General features: G+C 48.5%; 3 protein-coding genes across 21 annotated transcripts in view; 2 read left to right on the top strand and 1 right to left on the bottom strand.

The window, feature by feature from the left end:
* MMS19 (MMS19 homolog, cytosolic iron-sulfur assembly component) overlaps window positions 1-5,038 on the top strand; it is a 41,429-nt gene extending 36,391 nt beyond the window's left edge. For all 8 annotated transcript variants that reach the window (XM_007963738.3, XM_007963737.3, XM_038009402.2 and 5 more), the window contains 12 exons: window positions 380-479; window positions 1,263-1,365; window positions 1,484-1,552; window positions 1,774-1,900; window positions 2,362-2,462; window positions 2,617-2,673; window positions 3,122-3,308; window positions 3,613-3,695; window positions 3,828-3,992; window positions 4,074-4,133; window positions 4,467-4,567; window positions 4,648-5,038. In XM_007963738.3, coding sequence (XP_007961929.3) covers window positions 380-479; window positions 1,263-1,365; window positions 1,484-1,552; window positions 1,774-1,900; window positions 2,362-2,462; window positions 2,617-2,673; window positions 3,122-3,308; window positions 3,613-3,695; window positions 3,828-3,992; window positions 4,074-4,133; window positions 4,467-4,567; window positions 4,648-4,675 — 1,181 coding nt within the window. In that variant the 3' untranslated portion in view covers window positions 4,676-5,038. The remainder of the gene's footprint in view (window positions 1-379; window positions 480-1,262; window positions 1,366-1,483; window positions 1,553-1,773; window positions 1,901-2,361; window positions 2,463-2,616; window positions 2,674-3,121; window positions 3,309-3,612; window positions 3,696-3,827; window positions 3,993-4,073; window positions 4,134-4,466; window positions 4,568-4,647) is intronic.
* Window positions 1-17,385, bottom strand: ZDHHC16 (zDHHC palmitoyltransferase 16). Of its 9 annotated transcripts, XR_012094029.1 has the most exons (13): window positions 17,198-17,385; window positions 11,329-11,576; window positions 10,963-11,157; window positions 10,744-10,832; window positions 10,332-10,360; window positions 9,594-9,727; window positions 9,409-9,456; window positions 8,467-8,552; window positions 7,521-7,665; window positions 7,260-7,330; window positions 5,647-6,220; window positions 1,031-2,482; window positions 1-712 (listed from the first exon to the last, which is right to left on the bottom strand). XR_012094029.1 is itself a non-coding variant. In XM_007963739.3 (11 exons), the coding sequence occupies exons 2-11, from the start codon at window positions 11,569-11,571 to the stop codon at window positions 6,106-6,108; spliced, it is 1,155 nt and encodes a 384-aa protein (XP_007961930.1). In that variant the 5' UTR covers window positions 11,572-11,576; window positions 17,198-17,385; the 3' UTR covers window positions 5,627-6,105. The 9 variants fall into 9 exon arrangements, 8 of the variants coding, with proteins under 8 accessions (XP_007961930.1, XP_007961931.1, XP_007961934.1 ...); XM_007963739.3 differs by lacking the exons at window positions 1-712; window positions 1,031-2,482 and having other exon boundaries at window positions 5,627-6,220; XM_007963740.3 differs by lacking the exons at window positions 1-712; window positions 1,031-2,482 and having other exon boundaries at window positions 5,627-6,220; window positions 7,521-7,644.
* Window positions 17,386-17,540: 155 nt separating this feature from the next.
* Window positions 17,541-27,593, top strand: EXOSC1 (exosome component 1). 4 transcript variants are annotated; one of them, XM_007963747.3, is made up of 8 exons: window positions 17,541-17,596; window positions 17,704-17,819; window positions 20,229-20,303; window positions 22,903-22,991; window positions 25,131-25,164; window positions 26,075-26,125; window positions 26,558-26,642; window positions 27,269-27,593. In XM_007963747.3, the coding sequence occupies exons 1-8, from the start codon at window positions 17,566-17,568 to the stop codon at window positions 27,373-27,375; spliced, it is 588 nt and encodes a 195-aa protein (XP_007961938.3). In that variant the 5' UTR covers window positions 17,541-17,565; the 3' UTR covers window positions 27,376-27,593. The 4 variants fall into 4 exon arrangements, with proteins under 4 accessions (XP_007961938.3, XP_037865324.1, XP_037865323.1 ...); XM_038009396.2 differs by having other exon boundaries at window positions 17,545-17,596; window positions 25,131-25,171; XM_038009395.2 differs by lacking the exon at window positions 17,541-17,596 and having other exon boundaries at window positions 17,603-17,819; window positions 25,131-25,171.
* Window positions 27,594-27,939: the final 346 nt, after the last annotated feature.

Here is a 27,939-nt window from a genome sequence, read left to right as displayed (position 1 = left end):
TGAAGATAAATGCATGTTTTTAATTTTTTCAGAAACCAACATTACTGTTTTTTTTTTCTTTGCATCTCCATGGACACCAGGGACAACATTTCTATTTCTTACGTTAAGAATGTTCATCTGAGCTATCTGTCTTTCCCACTATTGGCTTAGTCTAAGGACTGTGCTGAGTTCTCAAGAGCGCTCTGTGGCCCCAGGTCAGACCACTCCTGTTTCTAGTGCCCTGCTGGTTCTCAGGACTACAGCACTACCAGAGGCCAGATTAAGAACTGCTGTCATGGCTAGAGTCAAGCCCCAGAGTCAGTGATGGTGACAGAACCCAATCATCCATTTCTTGAACCCGTCATGGTCTTGTGATTGTGTGCATATGTATGTTTTGCAGAGAAGGAGCCCTCAGTTCTGAAAAAAGTACTGTTGGAGGATGAGGTGTTGGCTGCCATGGTGTCTGTCATTGGCACTGCTACCACCCACCTGAGCCCTGAGTAAGTATAATCATGGATGTGGCCTGAACCCAGGGAGGATAGCATTCTTGGGAAGAAGCAACAGGTAGCTGCGTTGTCAGCTGTCCTTTTACCTGTATGTAAATGTGGGTGCAGTTAATTGTCTTGTAAGTTATGCTGACAAAACAAAAGGAAGGGGCTCTTAGCATCATGGACTATGAGGGTGGGAAGCCACGGACCAGTGGTTCTTAGCTGCAGATGGACTTAAGAATTACCTGTAGGGGCCGGGCGCGGTGGCTCAAGCCTGTAATCCCAGCACTTTGGGAGGCCGAGACGGGCGGATCACGAGGTCAGGAGATCGAGACCATCCTGGCTAACACAGTGAAACCCCGTCTCTACTAAAAACACAAAAAACTAGCCGGGCGTAGTGGCGGGCGCCTGTAGTCCCAGCTACTCGGGAGGCTGAGGCCGGAGAATGGCATGAACCCGGGAGGCGGAGCTTGCAGTGAGCTGAGATCCGGCCACTGCACTCCAGCCCGGGCGACAGAGCAAGACTCCGTCTCAAAAAAAAAAAAAAAAAAAAAAAGAATTACCTGTAGGGCATTTTAAAACATACCTTGACTTCCCAGATGGGAACCTGAATAGAAATGATTACTGGCACATAATATGTGCCAAATTAGTATTTGTTCAATGCATGAATGATCAGGGCATGTCCCATTGACTTGGTGATCCTAATTTGAACCCCAGGTTGAAAAGCATGTCTGTGGAGGAGAGGGCTGCTTTAGAATCCTAGCTCCTTGGTCATACCTAGTACTCTGTCCCCAGGTTAGCTGCCCAGAGTGTCACACACATTGTGCCCCTCTTCTTGGATGGCAACGTCTCCTTTCTGCCTGAAAACAGCTTCCCGAGCCGATTCCAGCCATTCCAGGTGACGGTCTTAGAACTTACATCCTTCAAGCTGGTTTTTTTAGGGCTAATCTGGAATGGGTAGAGGGGCAGACAAGCCTATTGCTGGCAGGCTTGATCAGGCTCTGCTTCCTTTATAGGATGACGCCTCGGGGCAGAGGCGGCTGATTGCACTGCTTATGGCCTTTGTCTGCTCCCTGCCTCGAAATGTAAGTGAGCACATTTGGGAAGTACCGTTATTTAACCTTGACAAGGGGAAATGGATCCCAGGTGACTTTGGGTTGAAATTTGCCACAGGCTAAGCTGATCTTTTACTCCCCCCACCAGAGGAGTTAGTTCTTATCCATCCCGGTCCCTGCTGCCACTGTGTACTGGTTCTCTTGGAGTTCAGGTGTTCTCTGGGTCCATTACATGGCCAGGTTTTCTGTAGGTGGAAATCCCTCAGCTGAACCAACTCATGCGGGAGCTTTTGGAACTGAGCTGCTGCCACAGCTGCCCCTTTTCTTCTACCGCTGCTGCCAAGTGCTTTGCAGGACTCCTCAACAAGCACCCTGCAGGTACTGAGATCAGACTGTAAGGAGCCTCCCACAATCAACTACCTGTGAAATCTTATAGCTCAGTCCTCATTCTCTTTTTAAAAGGAGCTTGCTAATAACATTAATAGGGCTTCAACTGCTCAAGCACTGTCCTGGGACTGCCTGTGGGAAAAGCATCAAGACCACTGTTGGGCAGAGCTTTATAGTACCTAAGAAGAGAAGGGAGCACAAAGAATCTAGTTCTGCCATCCTACTCCCTACAGTGGGGCTAGTGACAACCTTCTCTTTTCAAATGGCAGCACCTCTGTATTATGAGAATACCAGGCTCTTATGCAGGTGTCCAATCATTTTGTCCACAGGCAAAAATGGTATTTTCCCTTTCTAACAGCTTCTCAGGGAGCTCTGCACTTAAGTGATTTGCATCCTTCATTGTTAAAGGGAAAATGTGTAGCCTTTATGTCACCATTTCCTCTCCTTTTTAGGGCAACAGCTGGATGAATTCCTACAGCTGGCTGTGGACAAAGTGGAGGCTGGCCTGGGCTCTGGGCCCTGTCGTAGTCAGGCCTTCACTCTTCTTCTCTGGGTAAGGAGTTGGAGTAGAGTCTGTTTAGACAGAGAGGCGGTTAGTCTGGTTAAATAAAATGTCCCTGTTTGACCCTAAACTATAAACATCTATGTCTCTGGGTTCTGGGGTTTGAGTGTCATTCCCCAATTGCTCTCTCTGTCTCCAATTACAGGTAACAAAGGCCCTAGTGCTCAGATACCATCCTCTCAGCTCCTGCCTTACAGCCCGGGTACGTCCTTTCTGGAGACAGGAGAACCCAGGACCTAAACAAACTTTCTTGTTGCTCCTATTCCTCCCAAGGACTTCCATCGTCCTCTGTGTGGGGTTTTTTTTTTTTTTGAGACAGGGTCTCACTCTGTTGCCCAGGCTGGAGTGCAGTGGTGCGATCACAGCTCACTCCAGCCTCAACCTCCGTAGGCTCAGTGATCCTCCCACTTCAGCCTCCCAAGTAGCTGGGACTACAGGGGCACCCCACCACACCCAGCTAATTTTTGTATTTTTTGTAAGAACTGGGTCTGGCCATATTGCCCAGACTCCTAGGCTCAAGCAGTCCACCTGCCTTGGCCTCCCAAAGTGCTAGGATTACAGGCATGAGCCACCACACCCAGCCCCATTCTCATCTTTGGCACTTAAGATTCTTCTTCCCTGATGTACCTCAAAGGCTCTTTTTTCTCCAGCTCATGGACCTCCTGAATGACCCAGAATTAGGTCCAGCAGCAGCTGATGGCTTCTCTTTGCTCATGTCTGACTGCACTGATGTGTTGACTCGTGCTGGCCATGCTGAAGTGCGGATCATGTTCCGCCAGCGGTTCTTCACGGATAATGTGCCTGCTTTGGTCCAGGGCTTCCATGCTGCTCCCCAAGGTGAGGAGTCTGAAAGAAAGGCCCCACATATACACACCTCTCCTTTGCTTGGCCACATTCCCCAAGATAATTTAGGAGCCACTTGCTTCTTTAGAGCTATATTGTGGTCTGTGCCTAGAAGACTAAACTTCTAGATTCTTGTCCCACTTCTTCCTTTGATGGGTGTATCTTGCTTATTCTGAGCGTGAAGGACTTTTTCACCCCTTTGTAGGCTGATGTCTCAGCCTCATCACAGATCGGGATTGAATTCTCAAGCTATGTATCGAAGTCCAATTTCTGTTCTAAGCCTTTCCATTTTTTACAGATGTGAAGCCAAACTACTTGAAGGGTCTTTCTCATGTACTTAACAGGCTGCCCAAGCCTGTGCTCTTGCCAGAGCTGCCCACGGTAAGTCCTGCAGGCAGAGCTTCTCAGCAAAGGACAAAGCTATTCTTCCTCAGATGGGGCTAGAAAGAGGAGGGGACAAGAACCAGGATCTTCACAATGTGGCCATCCCCCACCTTGCCCATTGCCCCTTAGCTTCTTTCCTTGCTGCTGGAGGCCCTGTCCTGCCCTGACTGTGTGGTACAGCTCTCCACCCTCAGCTGCCTTCAGCCTCTTCTACTGGAAGCACCCCAAGTCATGAGTCTTCACGTGGACACCCTCGTCACCAAGTTTCTGAACCTCAGCTCTAGCCCTTCCATGGTGCGTTGAGCCCCAGCAACTCTTTTAGGCACCAGCATCTCTCCCTGGGCATGCTCTCACCTCCTTGTGGTTGTGTTCCAGGCTGTCCGTATCGCCGCACTGCAATGCATGCATGCTCTCACTCGCCTGCCCACCCCTGTGGTAAGTACCTCAGGTGTCTCTCCTTAGCCTGGGAACGTCTCAGAAGAGACACGTAAGTACCTTTTTGCCTTAGTCAAGTGGGCTTGGCCACCCTGCTGTGTAATTGAGATCTGAATTACAAGGTACAGATCTTGTAATTCTGGGCCCAAGGATTCTTTTCCTTGGGCCCAGAAGGTAACAGAATGGTCATCCTGCCACTTAACATCCCTTGGAATCGCTAAAGATGTTTTGCTTTCCTCAGAATATTAGTTGTACAGAATCAAAAAAGCGGTACTTTCAGCTGCCTTGGATGAGCAAGTTTGATTATATCCTCTATATCCTCTGACTCCACAGCTGCTGCCGTACAAACCACAGGTGATCCGGGCCTTAGCCAAACCCCTGGATGACAAGAAGAGATTGGTGCGCAAGGAAGCAGTGTCAGCCAGGGGGGAATGGTGAGTTTCTAGGTCATGGGGAGAGATGGGACCAAAATGAGCCTCACCACTAATGCCGCCAACTTTCTTTCTGCCTACAGGTTTCTGCTGGGGAGTCCTGGCAGCTGAGCCCTCAGTCCTGGCCTAGACTGTTCTGACAATCTAACCTGGAATTACTATCGAGCCATCATCCCCAAAGCAGGGAAACCACTGGCCTCTGACTGCCTTTCCCACAGACACAGCACAAATGCTAGGCCTCTGTTGCATGGCTGTACAAGGAACATAAGAGTCCAGATTTCTAGTGGATTTGTGAAATAAGTGTGTGTGAGACACTTGTGTTTGAAGAAAGATCTAGGGTCCTGGGTCTCTTGCATTGGTATGTCAGAAAAGGGGCGATATGCTGCTGAGGGGTGAGTGCATATGAGTGTGGCCCTGAGGACTAGGGCTGGCAGACGTGTGTACCTGCTGAAGAATAAAGATTTCTTTTGTTAAGGGGCTGTCAGGTATTTCCCCCACCCCACATATGCTTCATATAACCCGAGGAGCCATTGCACCAAGCTGGAGGAACAATGACAGGGACTGGCCTGTAAGCCCAACACCTTAGGAGGCTGAGGCAGGCTGATCGCTTGAGGCTAGGAGTTTCAGACTAGCCCTGGCAATACAGCAAGAACCTGTTTCTACAAATAATTTTTTAAAAAATTAGATTGGGCATGGTGGCCGATGCCTATAATCCCAGCATTTGGGGAGGCTGAGGCGCATGGATCACTGGAGGTCAGGAATTCAAGACCAGACTGGCCAACAGGGTGAAACCCCATCTCTACTAAAAATACAAAAATTAGACATGGTGGCACACGCCTTTAATCACAGCTACTTGAGAGGCTGAGACACAAGAATCACTTGAAACTGGGAGGCAGAGGTTGCACTGAGTCGAGATCGCACCCCTGCACTCCAGTCTAGGAGACAGAGAGACTCCGTCTCCAAAAACAAAAAGGAGGCATGACCAGAACACCTACTCACTAGGTTTTGACCCTGACTTTCCCCTTCCCTGCCCTATTGTGAGGCAGAGAGTGAGAAGCTACATATCTTTAAAAATCGAATACCTTTATTTTTGTTCCCTTCAGCAGCATGTGAGAAGTGGCAGTGACCTCAGCAGCAGGTCTGGTATCTTTGCCCTGTTGAGAAGCCAAGATCTCAGCTGTACTAGTCAGGTGTTTTTTCAGACAGCAAGTAGGAGAGGTGGTGGCCAACTCCAGTGCTGTATCCTGGAGGAGGTCCTGGTCAGCACTGGGCAAGGTAGGTAGCTAGCTGCCTGACCCCTAGTCTGGGGTTGGAACTTCTGTTTGCCTGAGTAAAGGGATGTCAGTCCTAAGATTTCTCCATATTGTGTCTTTCTTCTGCAGTGGCAAAAAGGCTGGTCCTTGAATTGTCCTGCATGGTACCCTAAAGCAGGCCCACTGGCTCTTTTTGATCAAGGATTCCAAGAAAAGTTGCCCTTGGAGGCCCTTGAAATAACATAGGAAGCAGAATGAGTGCTCAAGTCGTGGCTGACATAGTCTAGCTCACACTGCCATCACAGAGGCTGAGTGAGCAGTCACCCAGGGAGGGGGCTCCCAGTTCATTCCATTCCCATGGGGCAGGTGACTAGAAGGTAAGAGCACCCGAGTAAGCCAATGCCTAGAAGAAAAGAGAGAAATGTCTCTGAGTTCCAAGAATTCTTGGTCCTTCCCGATCATCATTCCTTAACAAGCATACATCAAGGTATCCTGAAGCTACCTTGATGTCAATCACGAAAGTAACAAAAGTTCTAATTTTTTCTGCCCAATTTTATCCAACAAATGTACCTTTTGGTGCCTTGAAGGCCTTTTGAGGTTTCGAGCTCAACTTCTAAAGGTCCACTTTAAGCACAGTGATAGGAGTGTCATGTACATGGGAAAAGGTGGAGGGAAGACATGTCTGCTCATCTAATTGTTATCGCCTCAGTAACTGCCATTTGAAAAATTGTTTCCCCAGCCAGGCGCGGTGGCTCACACCTGTAATCCCAGCACTTTGCGAGGCCGAGGCGGGCGGATCACGAGGTCAGATTGAGACCATCCTGGCTAACATGGTGAAACCCCATCTCTACTGAAAATACAAAACAAAAATTAGCCAGGTGTGGTGGCGGGCGCCTGTAGTCCCAGCTACTTGGGAGGCTGAGGCAGGAGAATGGCGTGAACCCCAGAGGCGGAGCTTGCAGTGAGCCGAGATCGCGCCACTGCACTCCAGCCTGGGCAACAGAGCAAGACTCCGTCTCAAAAAAAAAAAAAAAAAGAAAAATTGTTCCCCTTGTCTTGGGCTGAGAGGTAGCTCCAATTACTGTCTTAGGGCCTCTGTGACAGATTATTTTCATCTCACAAATTATCGGCTTGAACTCTAGACACTGCTCTCCAAGTGAGAGGTGACTGGTGGCCACCGCATCCTACAACCAGAGGCCCCTTCCTAAGCACAGCTTTCCTAGGATTCTACTGTAGTCATGTTGAAGCCTTATCTGTTACTTAAAACCACACAGTGTTGGCCTCAAGCCTCTTAGGTTCAAATGAACAATGATCTCTATTCATAGAGTCTAGAACTGTGCTAACACAGTAGCCACTAGCCATATTCCAAGTGCTCACAGGCACAGAACATCTTTCTCATCACAGCATTCTGTTGGACCGCATTAGTCTGTGTCTTACATTACCTTCCTGTGTCCACACCCAGGAATACCTTCCAGTTGTCCAAGCAGCCGTAGTTGTAAGGATTCCTAAATACCTGGAGCCAAGAAAAACACATGTTTCTTTGAACTTCTAATTTTTGAGACTAAACTGGCTAAGCTAAAGCTCAGGTAGAGTAGTTCTGGCCTTTTACAATGCTTGCCCTAGTCAGCCCTGCCCATGGCCTGTTTACAGGAGAGCAGGTTCAGTTACCCACCTACCCACCCCGAGCCTTTAACCCTACTCACTCTGCCCTTGGCCTGTAGCCGACGTCTCTCCTTCTTGTTGATGTGCCTTTCGATGCTAGTCTCACCTCGACTGATGAGAACAGCATGCCATACAGTTAGGGCACCCAGGGCAAGTGCCACAGAACTAAGAAAAGAGGGGCGAAGACTGGTGGGTAGTTTAGAGAGGGCTGGAGGAAGTATGTCTGAAATTGAGCTAAGCAATAACAACTGGCTTGTAACCTCTCTACCTAAGTCTTCCTTACCTCCCAGCATATATCCTAGATAAACTTTTACTTCATTATGTCTATAAAGAGCATCAATGAAAAAGCATCAAAGTGGCCTAAGAATAAATGATGTGAAGCCAGGCATAGTAGCTCATGCCTAGTAGTCCCAGCAACTCGGGAGGCTGAGATAGGAAGATCATTTGAGTCTAGCATGGGCAACATAGCAAGACTCCATCTCTGTTGTTGTTGTTAAAGGAAAATAAGAGAGTATGCAGAAAGGAGAGTAGAGAAGTCTGTATTACTGAGAAAATGTTCTATATTTCCTAAAATACCCATGCTTGGGAGATAGTGGGAGGTAGTAAAAGCACCCAAGGTTGGAATGGGATAGCAAGAAATTCAAATTCCAGTGCTACTATTCCTACTAGCTGTGTATCATAGAACAAGTCACTTCACCGCCCCTTAGCCCCCAATTTTCAGTTTTCCTCATCTATAAATAAGGAGTTTAACTTACTTTGGTTACATATCAAGCATATACTTGTACCATGTGCTTAGTAATAAGCAATGCCAATATCCTCAGTGCTCCCTGCCCCGAAATGCTTTAGAAAAGTGCTGGCTCTTTGCCAACCTAAATTAGACTAAAACAGTAGCAGTTCACTTAGGAATGGGTTTCTGCCTGCATGTGGGCACCTAAAAAACTTTTTTTCTGAAGCTTCCCCTCCCTTAAAACTATCAAAATTAAATACCTGCACAGGAACCAGAGGTAGACAAGACTCTTGTGAGTCATCCTTTCTCGAAAGGAGAAGATGGGTGGTGGGGTCTGGTGATAAGTCTAGAAAAAGAAAACAGCAAAGCTGGCTCATTTGCTCTGTGGGTCTCCAGCAACTGCCCCAGCACCTATAGGCAGGAAGTGATCCAAACCCAGGCAGAGAAAACGGGGTAAAGCCACAGAGGAGTCAGGGTAGCAGCGAAGATGGGTGGACCAAGCCCAGCGGCATCACCACATGGACAAACACTGGGCAGCAGAGCAGGGTCTGGACAGGATGGTGAAGCACAGAAGGAGCTGACCCTGGGCCTTTAGAGTGACAACACAGATGGGGCTCCAGGGGAAGCCACTCCAATCCCCAGCCAGAACTCCTTCACTGCGTGGCTGCATCCCCAAGAGAGGAGACCAGACCATACCCAGAATGGACTGACTGGAGTGAGGAGAACCACTAGGGACTGTAAAAGGGCAGCAGAAATACAATCAAGATGGGCCCAAGATGGGCTCAGCAGATTAAGGAGTCCTAAAAGGTACTGGGGGACAGGGATGATCCAGATGTAGATAGACCAGGTGCAAGGGATGATCAGACTGGCTCAGCCTGATCTCTGTCCCCTGGAACCCCATTACACAGACTAACATAGACTCCTTGCTGCTCAGGCCGTCACCAGGGCAGATTGCTTGCTGGGCCGAAGAGAGGTGATGACGGGATAGATAGCCAAAACTGTCAAATACCAGGAACTTCCAGCTTGCCTGTAGGTCACTTAGTTTACCCACCACAGCCAGTCTGCCTGAACACTCCTGATCTGGTCTAGAGTGGCCTCTCAGCAGCCTCTACAACTAAATGGGCAGGTCGGCCCCAGTTGCCTGAGCAACTCTATGCCCCCAGGCCTGAGCAGCAGGAGGCAGTGGGGTGGGGACAGCCCACCTGGTTGGCAACCGCCTGTAGTTTGTTCTTGTCGAGCTGTTTCATTTTCTAAGGGGATGGAAAACAGTGCTGGTTATACTCTCACGCCTCTAGGATGGGGTGCTACCACCCCATTCCTTAGGGACAGGTTTTATATCCCAAAGTTCTGCACTACCGAGCTGCCCTATTCCTGACAACGAGCTCACCTCAATGGCAGCATAAGCCTCCCGGAAAAGGTCCCAACTTCCATAGCTGCAGTAGACACAGCCCAGAGTCATGAAAAAGCAGAACGAGAAGAAGTATCGATGGTTATAGTGGCCCACACAATTGTTTAGCCAGGCTGGTTGGGAAATGATTAAGGACTAGAATCAAACACAATTTCAGGCGGTGTCCAGGCCCCTCGGATTCATCCCTGGTTCGTGACAACATCACCCAAGCCTCAGGCTTCCAGTCACTCAGAACTACTTTCCAAAGGCAGGAAAATACAAGACTTTACACCCAAGGTTGAAGTAGAAGTGCTGAAAGCTTTTCAGAGCATTCAGGTCCCACCAGGAAGTCACAGAAACTGAAATCCTTTACTAAAATGAATCTGCCAATATTTCAGCCTAGCTGGAGTTAGCCAAACATCTGTGTGGAACAGCAGATGGGGACCCATGGTTCTATCTGGCGTACCCAGTGAACAACCACAGAAGCTCAAACATCTCTTTCCATCCAATAGCTGTTAGCATGAGAGTTTAGAAAAGAAAGAGCTGTTAAAAGATTCCTTGCTCCAAGAAGATCTGTCCTAGAGTGTGAGCTTCCTGCTCCCCCAGGAGATGGTCAGCCCCCACAACTCCTCAACTCCAGTGTTCTCTGCAGGGTGATGCTAAAATGGTGGTCATTAACCCTGTACAGTACTCTGGAGCTAAGGAAGGCCTCAGGCAGAAGAGGAAGCAAAAGGATACGGCAGTGGTGATCCATCTTCAGCACACACCTGTGAGGAAGGGACACAGGCTCTGTTACGGTGGCCAAAGTTCTTGAGATGTCAGTGCCAATGCTGACATCATCCTGCTGAGGTGGAAAGGGCACAGACTTTGAAGACAGCCAGGCCTTACTTCAAACCCAGCTCTGCAGTTTAATAGCTATAAGATATTGGACAAGGTAACTCATCTCTCCAAACCTCAGTTTTCACAAGTGGTAATAATGCCTAACTCACAGGACCATCGTAAGGATGAGGTGTCAGGAGAAGAGGGCACATCGCCTAGGACATGATGGGTGCTTCACCCATGTCTTAGCAAAGTCAAGGTGAGGTTTTGCCCTAGGGCTACAGCAGAAGGACCACAGCTGGGATTCCCAGAGAGCAAAGCTAAGACCCACCTGTTGCAGATGCTGCAGTGGTGTGTTCGGGCTGGCTTGGGGTAAATGCACTTCTTACAGATGGAGACCGTGGCGATATCATTCCTGCCCTGGGTGAAGGGAGAGCATAACTGTGGCAGCACCAGTTCTGTCTCTCAAAATATACCAAGGTACTCTCCCCATTCCTGGGACCAGGTCCCATAGCCAGCAACTTCCCCCAGTGCCCCTGTGAGGACCCACCTGGGGTGGGTACCCAGGCGGAGTGGTGATGGCCTGGTAGTAGTGGAAGACAATCAGGATCAGATTCCAGTGGCTATAGAAGAAATGCCAGCAGAGTCGTGGCACTGAGTAGGTTCGGAGGATGAGAGGCAGGACACATAGGTAGGCGATAGCCACAATGGAGCCTGTCAGCACGATCACCAGGACTACGAACACCTGCCAACACCAGCAAGGTCAGGGAGACATGGCGCAAGAGCTATGCCCAAAGCAGACTCAGAGTTTCCCTAGGGGTGGGGGCCGGCCTCCAAAACCTGGGTTAGGTCTGTCAGAGCCATGTCCCTCTGCTCCCCACAATACCCCTTTTCCTGCTCCCTGGACATCACTCACCACTCCAAACCAGCGGATCACATTGTCTACCAGCCAGTAGACAGGCTCAAAGGCAGCGTCGACAGCGGTGTCACTGCCCCCAAAGGAGTTGTAGAGCAGGGAGCGCAGGCAGACCTTGCCATAGCGCCAGCGCTGTACTAGACCCCGGAGCAGAGGTGGACAGCGGCGCCTGTAGCCCAGCAGCAGAAGCAGGCGGAGGCAGAGGCGGGCCGGGCCCAGCAGCAGGCTCCGCTGGCCTCGCATGGTTCCTAGGAGAGCACACCATTGTGAGGATCTAGTCTGAGCCCTCCCTCCCCAACCCGCTAGTGGGAAGGCCTAGAGTACTCACTGGGAGGGCAAAGACCTGAGACTAAGACCCAGCTAGGCCAGTCACCAACTATGAGAAGTAGGAAGGTTACTTCGTTTTTCTACGGACAGTGCCCATGTTCCAACCAGATTAAGGGGGTAAGACTGACGGTTCTGAGCCTGCAGAAATCGTACTTATATTACACCACACGGTTGCATAGCAAATCCAAGGTGATGCACACCTAAAGCAACAGGCCACAGGGAAGGGGTGAGAAAGGCCGCTCCAAACCAAAGCAGTCTTAGGAATTGTCTGTGTAGACAGACCTTTGGGTGGAGTGTGGCCAACATGGACAAAGCTGCCCACTGTGTCTCTGGGCATGGCCACTGTAGCAGAGATCGCCGGGGCTTCCTGACTGCGTTGGCGCATCAACCTACCTTCAGACGATTACTCCTCACCAAAGAACAGCCAGTGGAGGAACGAGTACATAGAATGTGGATCCTGCACCGAGATATTCCCTGGTGCTATTTAAGTCTTGGCAAAAGATACTCTTCCTTCCTATTCCCTCTGGGCTGACGTCACAGGCTAGCCGACTCAACCTGGTAGCATGACATTCCCTGTCTCCTGTCAGGACAGCCAGCTACCCCTTGCATGACAGAAAATGCTTTGTCTCCAATTCCATAACCAGCCCCACTCCCAAGGAAATGGTAGCCAAGATAACTCCAGGTATTCTGAGCCAAAAACCCCAGGAAGGAGTCACGAGCAATGGGAGGGGACCTCCATGTTGATTCATGAAGGCCTCGGGGGCCTGACCTCTCTGATGGACTCCACTGCCCCAGTCTAATTAGACACTCAAGAACCTTCTCTGCAGCTGCTGCCTTGGCCCCAAGCTGCCCAACCAGACTTCCCAGTTCACTGCTTCTGTGGCACCTCTACCAGTGCCTCCATCTCCTCTATGCAGTTTCTACCTCATGCAGCAGCCATGGGAAGAGATCAGCTACCTGGGCAATGACCAGAAGACACAGATGCGCTAACAGATGACAGTTTCATCAGTTCTGCAGATTAAATACTTTCACCAGAAAAAAAAATTATCTGATTTTGCCCTGAGGCAGCAGGGAGGGCTGCTTTGTCCTTGACAACCCTACTGACTTATTCAACAGGTAGCTCAAAACCCAACAGAAACTGGAGGAGGCTGCTCCACTGCAGGGACGGTTTCAATTCGGTAACTGGAGCACTGTACTCTCCTTGCACCCTGGCTCATCCCCACAAAAGAGCTTTCAAAGAAAACCCTTAATTACCTCCTTGCACAAGCCCTGTAAGCTCTAAGGCGAAAAGGAACTCAGCAGAAAAGGTCTACAGAGGAGAAAGCACAATTCGGTAGGGACCTACACAGCACCAAGATAAAGAAACTGTCTGTTCCTGTCACCTCCTAGGAAGCTAAAAGAATTAAAGGGAGTGTAGAAAAGAGAAAAAAAGACCAGGCGCGGTGGCTCACGCCTGTACTCCCAACACTTTGGGAGGCTGAGGCAGGTGGATCCCTTGAGGTCAGGAGTTAGAGACCAGCCTGGCCAACATGGTGAAACTTTGTCTCTACTGAAAATACAAAAAAATAGCTGGGCACGGTGGCACATGCCTGTAATCCCGGCTACTTGGGAGCCTGAGGCAGGAGAATGGCGTAAACCCGGGAGGTGGAGGTTGCAGTGAGCCGAGATCACACCAGTGCACTCCAGCCTGGGAGACAGAGTAAGACTCCGTCTCAAAAAAAATTTTAAAAAAAAAGCTCAAGCTCAAACTTCCATCCCTATTGTTTGGAGGAATGATTTGGCTTGTAGCATGAATTTTTAAAGTGGTAGATACCCACAATCAAATGTAAGAGTGGGACAAAACAGATTACCCCACAACAAATCTAGGTGGCTTTGGGACTCTCCACACTGCTGTTGATTCCCTTTCTATAGCTAATGGAGAGTTTCCTATTTGCCAAAATACTTTTTGTAGCAATAGCATGCAAATCCAATGCATTCCTCATTTGTAATAAACTCAAATTATATGCTACTTCACACCTCTTCTAGTCTTAAAAAAAAAAACTTCTGTTCTCCACTTTTCAGATCATTCTCAACCACGTGAGCGCTACAGGAAATGCCTGCCTCAAGGACTACATTTACCCAATTCCTTAGGGTTCAATTCTGTCCCTAAGCAGTTCTGTAGCCTTGGACAAATCATTTAACCCTGCTGGGACTCAATCTCCTTGTGTTCACATTCAGTGAGGGAGTGGGATTAAATGCTGAAGTCCCTTCCAGCTCTAACCCTTATTGATTCTGTAACTATACAGATACAGTCAACCCCCGCATCTGCGGAGGGATTGGTTCCAGTCCTCCCTTCAGATACCAAAATCTATGGATGCTCAAATCTGTTATAAAATGGCATAGACCGGGCACAGTGGCTCAAGCCTGTAATCCCAGCACTTTGGGAGGCCGAGACGGGCGGATCACGAGGTCAGGAGATTGAGATCATCCTGGCTAACACGGTGAAACCCTGTCTCTACTACAAAATACAAAAAAAACTAGCTGGGTGAGGTGGCGGGCGCCTGTAGTCCCAGCTACTCGGGAGGCTGAGGCAGGAGAATGGCGTGAACCCGGGAGGCGGAGCTTGCAGTGAGCTGAGATCCGGCCACTGCACTCCAGCCTGGGTGACAGAGAGAGACTCCATCTCAAAAAAAAAAAAAATAATAAATAAATAAATAAAATAAAATGGTATAGTATTTGCATATAACCTATACATATCCTCCCATATACTTTAAATCATTTCTAGATTACTCATAATACCTCATACAAAGTAAATGCTACACATAAACACTTTTTTTTTTTTTTTTTTTTTTTTTTTTTTGAGGCGAAGTCTCGCTCTGTCACCCAGGCTGGAGTGCAGTGGCCGGATCTCAGCTCACTGCAAGCTCCGCCTCCCGGGTTTACGCCATTCTCCTGCCTCAGCCTCCCGAGCAGCTGGGACTACAGGCGCCCGCCACCACGCCCAGCTAGTTTTTTTTTGTATTTTTTAGTAGAGACGGGGTTTCACCGGGTTAGCCAGGATGGTTTCGATCTCCTGACCTCGTGATCCGCCCGCCTCGGCCTCCCAAAGTGCTGGGATTACAGGCTTGAGCCACCGCGCCCGGCCGTAAACACTTTTTTTGTTTGTTTTTGAGATGAAGTCTTGCTCTGTTGCCCAGGCTGAAGTACAGTGGCAAGATCTCGGCTCACTGCAACCTCTGTCTCCTGGGTTCAAGCAATTCTCCCTGCCTCTGCCTCCCAAGTAGCTGGGATTACAGGCACCCGTCACCTCCCCCAGCAAATGTTTGTATTTTTAATAGAGACAGGGTTTCACAATGTTGGCCAGGCTGGTCTTAAACTCCTGACCTCAGGTGATCTGCCTGCCTTGGCCTCCCAAAGTGCTGGGATTATAGGCGTAAGCCACCACGCCCGGCTGCCCCCAAGTATTTCCAATCCATGGTTGGTTGAATCTGCGATGTGAAACTCACAGGTATGAAGGGCAAACTGTATTTGGTAAGTGTAAATGAAATGTTTATAAAGCACATAGCACAATACTTGGCTCATGGAAGTACTCAAATATTTGTTGAACGAATGACCTGGAGGGATGCAGAAGTGGAAAGCCTGGCCAGATGTCTATCTGTCCTACAAATACCAACAAGGACACTCCTGCCAATGTGATAACCCTAAATAAGTGTCTCCTGCTATCATTCTGTCTGATTAATAAAGAGAGAAATACAAACTGTTACTAAAATCATGGCACTTAGGAGCTAGAAGTCGTTTTTGAAAACAAGCCCAACCAGAAATCAGCCCAACCGTGTAAATAGAAAGCTCCTAGATGCACAGATACAGATTTGGGTGAACAAAGTCTGAAGCTAGGGCCTCTCTCCATTAGCTAATGGGGTACAGAATGCCAGGAAATTGATATATGTAGTAAGTGGGCTGCAACTGAACATACAAACTTTTCTTTTTCTTTTTTTTTTTGAGACTGAGTTTTGCTCTTGTTGCCCAGGCTGGAGTGCAATGGCACAATCTGGGCTCACCACAACCTCCACCTCCTGGGTTCAAGCAATTCTCCTGCCTCAGCCTCCATAGTAGCTGGGATTACAGGCATGCGCCCCCACGCCCGGCTAATTTTGTATTTTTTTTAGTAGAGACGAGGTTTCTCCATGTAGGTCAGGCTGGTCTCGAACTCCCAACCTCAGGTGATGCGCCCGCCTCAGGGTCCCAAAGTGCTGGGATTACAGGCGGGCCACCGCACCTGGCCCAGACTTTTCATCTCAGGAAATAGAAGTAAAGCAAAATTCAAAAATATGTGTGTAGGGAAGAAGGGGGTAATCTCAGTGAACAGGGGAGGAAACAGAGCAAAGCGCAGCTTTACTACCACCCCAAGCACAAGCCCGAGTACTCTCATCCCTCAGTAACAGTCACAGGCCATAGTGGTCGTCTGCTACCAGACTGGAGGAGATTGCAGGCCACAGCACTTCCCTCTTCCCATGGCTCTAAGTCACCATCTGTTTCCCAAGGGGAAAGTCGACTGAGGGGACAGGGAGGGACAGGCGGCAAAGCCATCAGAAGTCAGGTGAACTGAAATCAAAGTCGTGGGGAATGTCATCTGGACAAGGACGCTGCTCTCGGGATGTTTGCAATCTCAAGTAGGAGATACCAGACATCAATAAAGAGTAGCATTTTATTCACGTGCAGACCTCCCTTCTGGGGTAACACGCTGAGAAGAAAAAGAGTAGCAACTTTATTTTGGGGCTGCTTATCTTTTGATGACCAGCCCACACAACCAGAGTTGGCTTTTTCAACCTGAGAAAGCTTACTGAAGTGGGGATGGGGGGCCGCGAAGAGGATCGGACCGCAGGACTGGAAGCTGCAGTTTAAAAAACCGGGAAAAGGCCGCGCGCGGTGGCTCACGCCTGTAATTCCTGCCCTTTGGGAGGCCGAGGTGGGCGGATCAAGAGATCGAGACCATCCTGGCCAACATAGTGAAACCCCGTCTGTACTGAAAATACAAAAATTAGCTGGGCGTGATGGCGCGCGCCTGTAGTCCCAGCTGCGCGGGAGGCTGAGGCAGGAGAATCGCTTGATGCCAGGAGGCGGAGGTTGCAGTGCGCAGAGATCGCGCCACTGCACTCCAGCCTGGCCAAAGAGCGAGACTCCTTTTCAAAAACAAAACAAAACAAAAACCGGGAAAAGGTTTTATTTCTCAGTGACAGCCGCGAGGTGAAACTGCGATGGACTGGAAGTCAAAAACCGCGGGTTCTAGTTTGGGCTCTATCTTGAAGATTTTGGACAAGTCAAACCCGGTCTCTGAATCTGAGGTTCCACATCTGTGAAACAGACGAGTTGGGTCGCTTGACCTCCTTCCTTCCTGCCCTGAACGTAACGGTTGCTCGGAAGGTGCGCTCCGGCTGAGGGCGCAGCCCCACAGGGCAGGGCGAGGAGAGAGCAGGAACCCGTACTCAAGACAAGGCCCCAGGGCAGTGCCCGACCCAGAAAAAGGGACTAGGATGGGGAGCAAGGGCCGAGGCTTCGCCCTTACCTGCCGCCTGCCGACTCCCCAGTCAGCCAAACCGAGCCCCGCAGCCTCTGCCGCCGCTCACTGCCACCCCCTCCGACTCGGCGCCCCGGCCGGGCCCGGCTCAATCCAAACCACCATGGCCCGCCGCCTGCAGCGCCAGCCAGGGGACCCGGACCTGCCGCCAGCCCATCCTCAACCACACGCGCAGGCGCAAGCATGGAGCGCTGAAGTTCCGCCCCCGGATTTGTCCCGGGGTAACCTGGGAAATGGAGTTTACACGGAACGATAAAGAACACCAATTGACGCGTATCTTACTGCGGAACTGTGCCTGGGTTTGGCCAATGAGAAATCGACTTCGTTTTCATCCGGGTTCTGGGACAGCGGCAATCATGGCACCACCTGTGAGATACTGTATCCCCGGTAAGTGAGCGCTTCCCGTACAGAGTCCTGGATAGGGGCCGAAGCAAGAAGGCTGGACGACCTACAGTTTCTGGAGGCCCGTGACCGATGCAGCATTTTTTCTGCAGGCGAACGTCTGTGTAACTTGGAGGAGGGCAGCCCGGGCAGCGGCACCTACACCCGCCATGGCTACATCTTTTCGTCGCTTGCCGGCTGCCTGATGAAGAGCAGCGAGAACGGCGCGGTAAAGGAAGCGGCATGCCGTCTCCTCTCTCTCTGTTTTTCCCTTAGGCTGCCCTTGAGTTCCAGTCCTTAGGCATGGGCACTGCGGACCCGTCTTTAGAGCCTTAGTGGTACAATGTTGGTCTCTTAGTTTCTTCTAGCCGTATCGCCGCTGTTGTGCACTTAGCCACCACACACTAGTTGTGTTGATCTCGCTTGGTTGTGCTGCTGACCCTCGGGGAGGGACGTTGGGACAAAAGCAGATGCGAACTCAGTAACCCAGCCCAGCTCAGCCCAGCAGTGAGTTGTATACTGTATGAATGTTGCTTACCTCTCCGGCTTTATCTAGTGCCACTATCTCCACCTCACTGACGCAATCTAATCATACAGTCTTTTCTATTTGTAAAAGTTATAATCACCGTCTTGGCTTGCCCTTTTAAAAAAATTTATAACACACTAGCTTCTTTCAGTGTCAGTAATGCGCCAAGCTTTCTCCTGCTACAGAGCCTTTGTAACATGCCATCTATCTGGAACGCTTCTGTCTTCCTAGGCCTGTTTGATTCCTACCTCCGTTAGGTAGCTTCTGTATTATCACCTCAGAGAGGTGGACCCACTAATTGAGGAAAGGAGTTTTATGGGATGTTTTGTTTTTGTTTGTTTTGTTAAAGACTCACAAAAAACTCTGTCCCTTTTCTTCCAAGCACTTATGTCAGCATATGATTAGACACTCAGGTATGTTTTCCACTAGACTTCTCCCTTGCTTAAATCTAAGTTCCACGAAGTGCAGGCGCTACCACCATACCATCAGTATCTAGCACAAAGCAGCTCCTCAATAAATGTTTGTTGAATGCGTAATACCTACCTTTCTAGTTTTAGAGATTGATCCGGGATTAGCTCAGGATCATATAAGCAATATTTGAAGGAGCACAGTAGAAAGAGGATTCAGAATTAGAACCGTTAGGTTCTGGCTAACTTGACCTCGATTCTGCTTTGAGTAAGTAACTTAAGCTATCTGACTCAAGGGGCTTTCTATTCAGTCATTGTTGGGAATGTCCTTAACAGTCCTGAGTTTGTTCATTTCATAGATACCACTTGAGTATTTTCATGTGTCAGGCACAGCGCCGACTTGGTTTCTGCCATCAAAGGACACAGACACAAATTGTAAACAAATAAATGCTCAAATGAGCATATGGTTACACATGTGGTGGCTGCTTTGAAAGAATATTACAGGGCACCTTGAGAACATGTAACAGGCAAACCCATCCTTGTCAGCAGAAGTGACATTGAAGCTGAATCATCTAAAGAGTAGGTTAGAGTCAGGTGGGTGGAGAAAGTGCAGTTCTGGCAGAAAGAATAGGTTGAAGAGAGATCTGAAAGTGGGAAGAATTTAGTAAGTTGGGGAAACTGAAAGGCGGCCAGGAGAGCTGAAGCATTGTGAGCAACGGAGAGATTGTTAAAAGATGAGGCTCAAAATATCTGTCTCATACCAACAGCCAATACCATGCTCAAAGAGAAAACTCTGCAAGTATTCACTTAAAACAAGCGTAGCCACTATTTATGTAACATTTCTGTGGAAATTTCAGCCTGTGCCGTAAAATAAGAAACAGAAAGAAGCAGTATAACTTTGGAGGAAAGAGTAAAATTGTCAGCCAGATGTAGTGGCTCATGCCTGTAATCCCAGCACTTTGGGAAGCCAAGGTGGGTTGATCACCTGAGGTCAGGAGTTCGAGTCCAGTCTGACCAACATGGTGAAACCCCATCTCTAATAAAAATACAAAAAATTACCCGAGCGTGGTGGCAGGCGTCTGTAATCCCAACTACTCGGGAGGCTGAGGCAGGACAATCACTTGAACCCAGGAGGTGGAGGTTGCAGTGAACCGAGATGGCGCCATTGCACTCCACCCTGGGCAACAAGAGTGAAACTCCATCTCAAAAAAAAGCCAAAAAAAGTAAAATTGTCAATGATTATAGGCAATATAGTTGTATACCAAGAAATTCCGAGATAATCACCAAAAAACTTATTGGAAGTTTAGCGATTTACTACAAAAAAAATTAGCCAGGCGTGGTGGCGGGTGCCTGTAGTCTCAGCTACTTGGGAGGCTGAGGCTGGAGAATGGCGTGAACCCGGGAGGTGGAGCTTGCAGTGAGCATTTGCCACTGCACTCCAGCCTGGGCAACAGAGCAAGACTCCATCTCCAATAACAACAACAAAAAAAGAAGTTTAGAGGTTTACATCTTCTAGCAGCATTCTGTAGCCCCCTGGTCCTCCTATTTCCTAAAATTTCTAAGGCCTTCTGCTCTGGGCTATAAATGAATGCATACTCCAGCTCTCACCTGTGTACCAAGACATTCCTATATTACTCTCAAGACACAAATGCTTTGACCCAAGGGTTAGCCAGGACATTTCAGTTTTTTCTTTTTCCCTCTGTAGCTTCCTGTGGTGTCTGTAGTGAGAGAAACAGAGTCCCAGTTACTGCCAGATGTGGGAGCTATTGTAACCTGTAAGGTAAGTTTGTCCTAACTTCCATGCTTAGAACGCCCATTCAATGCTGAAATCATGACCATGCCAGAACTGCAGTGTCCAGTATGATAGCCACAAGCTACATAAATTTATTTCTGGCGGGGCACAATGGCTCACACTGGTAATTCTTGCACTTTAAGAGGCCAAGACAGACTGGGCGCTGTGGCTCACGCCTGTAATCCCAGCACTTTGGGAGGCCAAGGGGGACTGATCACAAGGTCAGGAGATTGAGACCATCCTGGCTAACACGGTGAAACCCCGTCTCTACTAAAAATACAAAAAAAAAAAATGAGCAGGGCACGGTGGCGGGCACCTGTAGTACCAGCTATGTGGGAGGCTGAGGCAGGAGAATGGCGTGAACCCGGGAGGCAGAGCTTGCAGTGAGCTGAGATCGCACCACTGCACTCTAGCCTGGGCAACAGAGCGGAATTCTGTCTCAAAGGAAAAAAAAAAAAAAAAAAAGAGGCCGAGGCAGGAGGATTGCTTCAACCCAGAGTTCAAGACCAGCCTGGGAAACATAGTGAAACCTCATCTCTACAAAAAGAATCAAAAATTGCTGGGCACTGTGGCTCACGCCTGTAATCCCAGCACTTTGGGAGGCCGAGGTGGGTAGATCACCTGAGGTCAGGAGTTCGAGACCAGCCTGGCCAATCATGGCTAACATGGTAAAACCCCATCTCTACTAAAAATACAAAAATTAGCTCAATGTGGTGGCACATGCCTATAATCCCAGCTACTCGAGAGGCTGAGGCAGGAGATTTGCTTGAACCTGGGAGGCGGAGGTTGCAATGAGTCCGCGTCACGGCACTCCAGCCTGGACAACAGAGTGAGACTCTGAAAATAAATAAATAAATAAATAAATAAAAATAAAAAATTAGCCAGGCATGGTAGCACATGCCTGTGGTCCCAACTACTTGGTAGGCTGAGGCAGGAGGATCGCTTGAACCCAGGGGGTTGAGGCTACAGTGAGCCATGATCACTGCAGCCTGGGTAACGGCAAGACTCTTGTCTCTCAAAAATAAAATAAAATCGGTTTCCTTAGTCACATTAGCCACATTTCAAGTACTCAGTAGCCACTTGTGGCTAGTGGTTGCTATACTGGTCAGCACATGACTTTTCTGTCACTACAGAAAGTTTTACTGGACCGTTCTGGTCTACAGATTTCTAGAATAATAAGGCAGCCAAGGTCAGGCATGCGTAGTTCCTTCACTGAGCTGATTCTCTGAATACAGAGTTTCTACCTGTGTCTGGGAAACAGGGATACCAGAGGATGATTGGGAAGCCTATTTTTGAACATCTGAAGCTGAGACCTTTTTCTGCAGAGAAGCAAAAGACTTTTATTTTCTGGCATTTCTTGATTTTTTTCCTTTTTAGATTTTTTTTTTTTTTTTTTTTTTTTTTGAGACAGGGCCTTGCTCTGTCACCCAGGCTGGAGTGCAATGGCACAATCTTGGCTCACTGCAGCCTCCGCCTCTTGGGTTCAAGCAATTCTACTGCCTCTGCCTCCCGAGTAGCTGGGATTATAGGCATATGCTGCCACGCCTGGCTAATTTTTGCATTTTTAGTACAGATGGGGTTTTACCAGGTTGGCCAGGCTGGTCCCGAACTCCTGACCTCAAGTGATGTGCCCACCTCAGCCTCCCAAAGTGCTGGGATTACAGGCATGAGCCACCGTGTCCAGCCTTTTTTTTCTAATGTTAGCCATCTATACTTTAAAAAATCTATACCTCTCTGAAGGGCAAGTTGTGAAAAGACTAAAAAAAAAAAGCTGGGAGTGGTGGTTTACGCCTGTAATCCCACCACTTTCGGAGGCCAAGGCGGGCGGATCACAAGGTCAGGAGATCGAGACCATCCTGGCTAACATGGTGAAACCCCGTCTCTACTAAAAAATTAGCCAGGCGTGGCGGCATGTGCCTGTTGTCCCAGCTGCTGGGGAGGCTGAGGCAGGAGAACGGCATGATCTTGGGAGGCAGAGCTTGCAGTGAGCCGAGACCGTGCCACTGCACTCCAGCCTGGGTGACAGAGCAAGACTCTGTCTCAAAAAAAAAAAAAAAAAAAAAAAAACTGCAGGGTGCGGTGGCTGATGTCTATAATCCTGGCACTTTGGGAGGCCAAGGCAGGTGGATCACTTGAGGTCAGGAGTTTGAGACCATCCTGACCAACATGGAGAAACCCTGTCTCTACTAAAAATACAAAATTAGCTGGGCATGGTGGTGCATGCCTTTAATCCCAGCTACTCAGGAGGCTGAGGCAGGAGAATTGTTTGAACCCGGGAGGCAGAGGTTGCGGTGAGCCAAGGTTGCGCCATTGCACTCCAGCCTGGGCACCAAGAGCGAAACTCTGTCTCAAAAAAATAAAACCCATACCATCTTTGTTTCCCATGGTAACTCTATCAGGTGGCCAGAGTGGCTCTTATTCCCCTTTACATGTGTCACTTATGCAGAGAAGTAGGAGTTAACTTGTCTTAAATTCTCTACTTAGTAGGGTTGCTTGCATTGAAGTCCTAGTAATCCCCAGTTTGTTGCTGCTTCCTTGAGCTGACAACTGCTTATACTCTGATGCTGATCTTTTCTCTATTCCACAGGTCTCTAGTATCAATTCACGCTTTGCCAAAGTACACATCCTATATGTGGGGTCCATGCCACTTAAGAACTCTTTTCGAGGAACTATCCGGTAAGAAGTATCCTTGTCACGTATGCCTTAGCAACTGCAATAAGATTAGGATAGACTAGGACACCAGAATTTTGAGCAACAGTTACAATTCCTATTTTTCTCTTGCCCATTTTTCTTTCTTCTTTGTGCTTTGATTCTCCCCTAGTAGTATCCAAAAATACATGGATGAGCTAGGACAAAAGGAAAATATTAACAAGAGAGGGTTTAAAAGTAAAGCAAAGGCTGGGCACAGTGGCTCATGCCTGTAATCCCAGCAGTTTGGGAAGCTGAGGCGGGTAGATCTCTTGAGATCAGGAGTTTGAGACCAGCCTAGCCAACATGGTGAAACCCCGTCTCTGTAAAAAATACAAAAATTAGCCGGGCACAGTGGCTCACACCTGTAATCCTAGCACTTTGGGAGGCCGAGGTGGGCGGATCACAAAGTCAGGAATTTGAGACCAGCCTGGCCAATATGGTGAAACCTCGGCTCTACTAAAAATACAAAAACTAGCCGGACATAGTGGCGTGTGCCTGTAATCCCAGCTACTCAGGAGGCTGAACCCGGGAGGCAGAGGTTGCAGTGAGCCAAGATCGCGCCACTGCACTCCAGCACAGGGTACACAGCGAGACTCCATCTCTTAAAAAAAAAAAAAATTAGCTGGGCATGGTGGTGCATACCTGTCGTCCCAGCTACTTGTGGAGCTGAAGTGGGAAGATCACTTGAGCCTAGGAGGCGGAGGTTGCAGTGAGCTGAGATTGTACCACTGCACTCCAGCCTGGGTGACAAAGTGAGACCCTGTCTCAAAAAACAAATAAATAAATGAAAAGTAAAGCAAAAAGAATTGAGTGAAGCTGAAGTTTAGCAGTGTCAGGATGACTCAAACCAAAGTGGAAGGCATTCTAGGAAGCACTTTTTAAAAAATTTAATATAGATTGAACTCAGAGGTTATAAAACATTGAAAAGATTTGTGAGTGAGACGGTGATTTCCTGTGGCTTCCTTGAGGAAGGACAAACATTTCTTGCCAGGCAAATAATCTAACTTTTGAGGCCCTTTCCAGCCTCAGGATTTGATGTGGTTCTGTAGTGCAGCAATCTCCAAGCTTCTTGGCACCAGGGACCAGTTTCTTGGAAGACAGTTTTTCCACAGACTGTGGTGGGAGTGGTTGCAGAATGATTCAAGTGCATTACATTTATGGTGTACTTTATTTCTATTATTATTACACTGTAATATATAATGAAATAATTATACAGCTCACCATAATGTAGAATCAGCGGGAGCCCTGAGTTTCTTTCCCTGCAATTCGATGGTCCCATCTGGGGGTGATAGGAGACAGTGACAGATCGTCAGGCATTAGATTCTCATAAGGAGTGGGCAACCTAGCTCCCTCATACGCACAGTTCACAATAGGGTTCATACTTCTATGAGAATCTAATGCCCACTTTGATCTGACGGGGGCGGAGCTCAGGCAGTAATGTATGCGATTGGGGAGCAGCTGTAAATACAGATGAAGCTTGCCTGCCACTCACTTCCTTCTGTGCGGCCCGGTTCCTAACAGGCCACCAGAAGTTGGGGACCCTTGCTATAGTGCTTCTGTTCAAGCCCTGAGGCAACAAAACTCCTTATCCTTTCTTGCCAAATCGGATCTGCCTTTATCTAATCAGAGGTACTGATACTGCTGCTCCATGTGGTCTGAGGATGCTTCTCCACCCTGCTCCTCTGAGTAGCAGCTGAGTCCCAATTAAGACTGTTTTTGGGAACAGTAGCTCTTTATTTACTAGGAATCTACAGAATAATTCTTTCTCACAGGCTGGGCAAGGTGACTCATGCCTGTAATCCCAGCACTTTGGGAAGCTGAGGTGGGTGGATCACCTGAGGTCAGGAGTTCAAGACCAGCCTGGCCAACGTGGTGAAACCCCATCTCCACTAAAAGTACAAAAACTAGCTGGGCGTGGTGGCACATGCCTGTAATTCCAGCTGCTTGAGAGGCTGAGGCACGAAAAATGCCTGAAGCCAAGAGGCGGAGGTTGCAGTGAGCCGAGATCGCGCCACTGTACTCCAGCCTGGGTGACAGAGGGAGACTCTGTCTTTAAAAAAAAAAAAAAAAAAAAAAATTCTTTCTCACAGATAATTAATCTTTCTGTTAATTCTTTTTTTATAGCAAGGAAGATGTCCGAGCAACTGAAAAAGACAAGGTTGTTGGTTGGTTCTCTTTTTTTAACGGCTTTACAAATCTCAATCCCTTAAAAGTATTATCTCAGACCAGGCATGGTTGCACACACCTGTAATCCCAGTACTTTGAGAGGCTGAGGCGGGAGGATCACTTGAGGCCAGGACTTCAAGACCAGCCCTGGCAACACAGCGAGACCCTGTCTCTACAAAAATTTTAAAAATTTAAAAATTAGCGGGCATGGTGGCTCATGCTTGTAGTCCCAGCTGCTTGAGAGGATGTGGCTGGAGGATTGCTTGAGCCCAGGAGTTTGAGGTTATGTGGTGGCACGAACCTGTAGTCCTAGCTACTTGGGAGGCTGAGGCAGGAGGATCCCTTGGTCCAGCAGTCCAGGGCTGCAGTGAGCTACCATTGCATCACTGCACTCCAGCCTGGGTGACACAGTGGGATTCCACCCTTAACAAAAAAAGGCCGGGTGCGGTGGCACACACCTGTAATCCCAGCTTTTTGGGAGGCCAAGGTGGGCAGATCATGAGCTCAGGAGTTCAAGACCAGTCTGACCAACATGGTGAAACCCCATCTCTACTAAAAATACAAAAACTAGCCAGCGTCATGCTGCGCGCCTGTAATCCCAACTACTCAGGAGGCTGAGGCAGGAGAATCGCTTGAACCCGGGAGGTGGAGGTTGCAGTGAGCCAAGATCGTACCACTGCACTCCAGCCTGGGCAATGGAGCGAGACTCCATCTCAAAAAAAAAAAAAACCTTTCATTTGTATGATAATATAGAAGCAATTAAAAGTTGTTGACTTGACATGAGTAATGATGATTTCTACCCTCCAGGATTAGAAAGTAGACTGGCTTTACCAGAAGGGTTCACAGTTTCATATAGACCCAGTCTAGAACTTTCACTTACCATTCCTGTTCTTTCTTTACAGGTTGAAATTTATAAGAGTTTCCGCCCAGGTGACATTGTCTTGGCCAAAGTGGTATCCTTTATTCCCAGCAGACTTCTGGGTTTTTGTCAAAAGAAGAGATGGAGGCTGGGCGTGGTGGCTCATGCATGTAATCCTAGCACTTTGGGAGGCCAAGGCGGGTGGATCACCTGAGGTCAGGAGTTCGAGACCAGCCTGGCCCAACATGGTGAAACCCTGTCTCTACTGAAAATACAAAAATTAGCTGGATGTGGTGGCACATGGCTGTAATCTCAGCTACTTGGGAAACTGAGGCAGAAGAACCGCTGGAACCCTGGAGGCACAGGTTGCTGTGAGCTGAGATCGCGCCACTGCTCTCCAGCCTGGGTAACAGAGCGAGACTCCGTCTCTAAAAAACAAAACAGAGAAAGTAGAAAAACAACTCAGGTGGCTAAGGTTGGGGGAAGACTTCTAACTCCTCATTTTCCTTCAGTGTTATGTGACTAGATCTCTCTAGGTGATGCACAGTCCAACTACCTGCTAACCACTGCCGAGAATGAGCTGGGAGTGGTGGTAGCCCACGGTGAGTCAGGTGAGATGGCCTTGCTTCCACCCTTACTTTCCCTGGAGCTATGGTTTGGGATTAATCCATTGTTTTTCCTGGTTTCCCTTATCTGGGAAGCAGTATGGCTATAGATACTTCCTTCTGAGATTAGAATGATTTTTTTTTTCTTTTTTGCTTGGTGCTGGTGGTGGTGGTTGTTTGAGACTGGGTCTCACTGTGTCGAGGAGGCTGGAGTGCAGTGGTGCGATCTCCACTCACCACAGCCTTCACCTCCCGGGTTCAGGCAATTCTCATCACCCAAGTAGCTGGGACTACAGACACACGCCACCACACCTAGCTAATTTTTGTATTTTTAGTAGAGACAGGGTTTCGCCATGTTGGCCAGACTGGTCTCAAACTCCTGGCCTCAAATGATCTGCCCGCCTTGGCCTCCCAAAGTGCTGGGATTGTAGGTGTGAGTCACCACACCCAGCCTGATTCTCCTTATATAAATCCAAGGAAACGGGACTCCATAAGTCAGTAGAACAAAGTTTTTTCTTTATGAGTTGAGGTTCAGTAGGAAGCTTGGTGGCACTTCAGTTTCATACCCAGCATAAAAGAGGAGTCCCAGGCAAATCTTTGGGGTCTGGGCTCCACCAGCTTTTCCCTTCCAGGTATCCAGATGGTTCCCATCAGCTGGTGTGAGATGCAGTGCCCTAAGACCCACACTAAAGAATTCCGGAAAGTAGCCCGAGTACAACCTGAATTCTTGCAGACCTAAGAAGCCACTTTTTACCCCATGGAAGGGGGTAAGCTGTTCCTGAGTATAACACCAAGATACTGCTGTCTATTCAAACACCTGGCATCGGCCAACAGCCACTTCCAGAAAAATCTGCCAGAAACTTATGCTGTAGATGGAACACGTTTCTGTGAACCTATCAGTGGATTTCATTCTCTTGAGTAATAAAACTTATCTTTTCAAGGCACCAACAAACAAAACTGTGATATTGGAAATAGCCTATCCCCCCGACAGTCCTTATAAATACATATTTTTTGTTATGATAAAACTTTTTTACTAAAAGGATGTTACAGTTGTCTTAAGCAGAGAAAGACATCTAAATGGTGTCAGGACATTTCAGTACTTCTGCTTATTGAGTACTCACTGTGCTAGGCACTGAGTCAAGTGCTTTACATACGTCCCTTCATTCAGGTACATTATGGTTTAATGAAAATTTGAGGACACATGTGATACAGATAGCATGTGAGGTGGACGTAGTGGCTCATGCTTGTAAATCCCAACACTTTGGGAGGCCGAGTTAGGTTGAAGTCAGGAGTTCGAGACCAG

Source organism: Chlorocebus sabaeus, chromosome 9 (genome assembly GCF_047675955.1).
Source record: "Chlorocebus sabaeus isolate Y175 chromosome 9, mChlSab1.0.hap1, whole genome shotgun sequence".
In the NCBI taxonomy this organism is placed as follows: Eukaryota; Metazoa; Chordata; class Mammalia; order Primates; family Cercopithecidae; genus Chlorocebus; species Chlorocebus sabaeus.
This window is presented reverse-complemented; position numbering and strand designations above follow the sequence as displayed.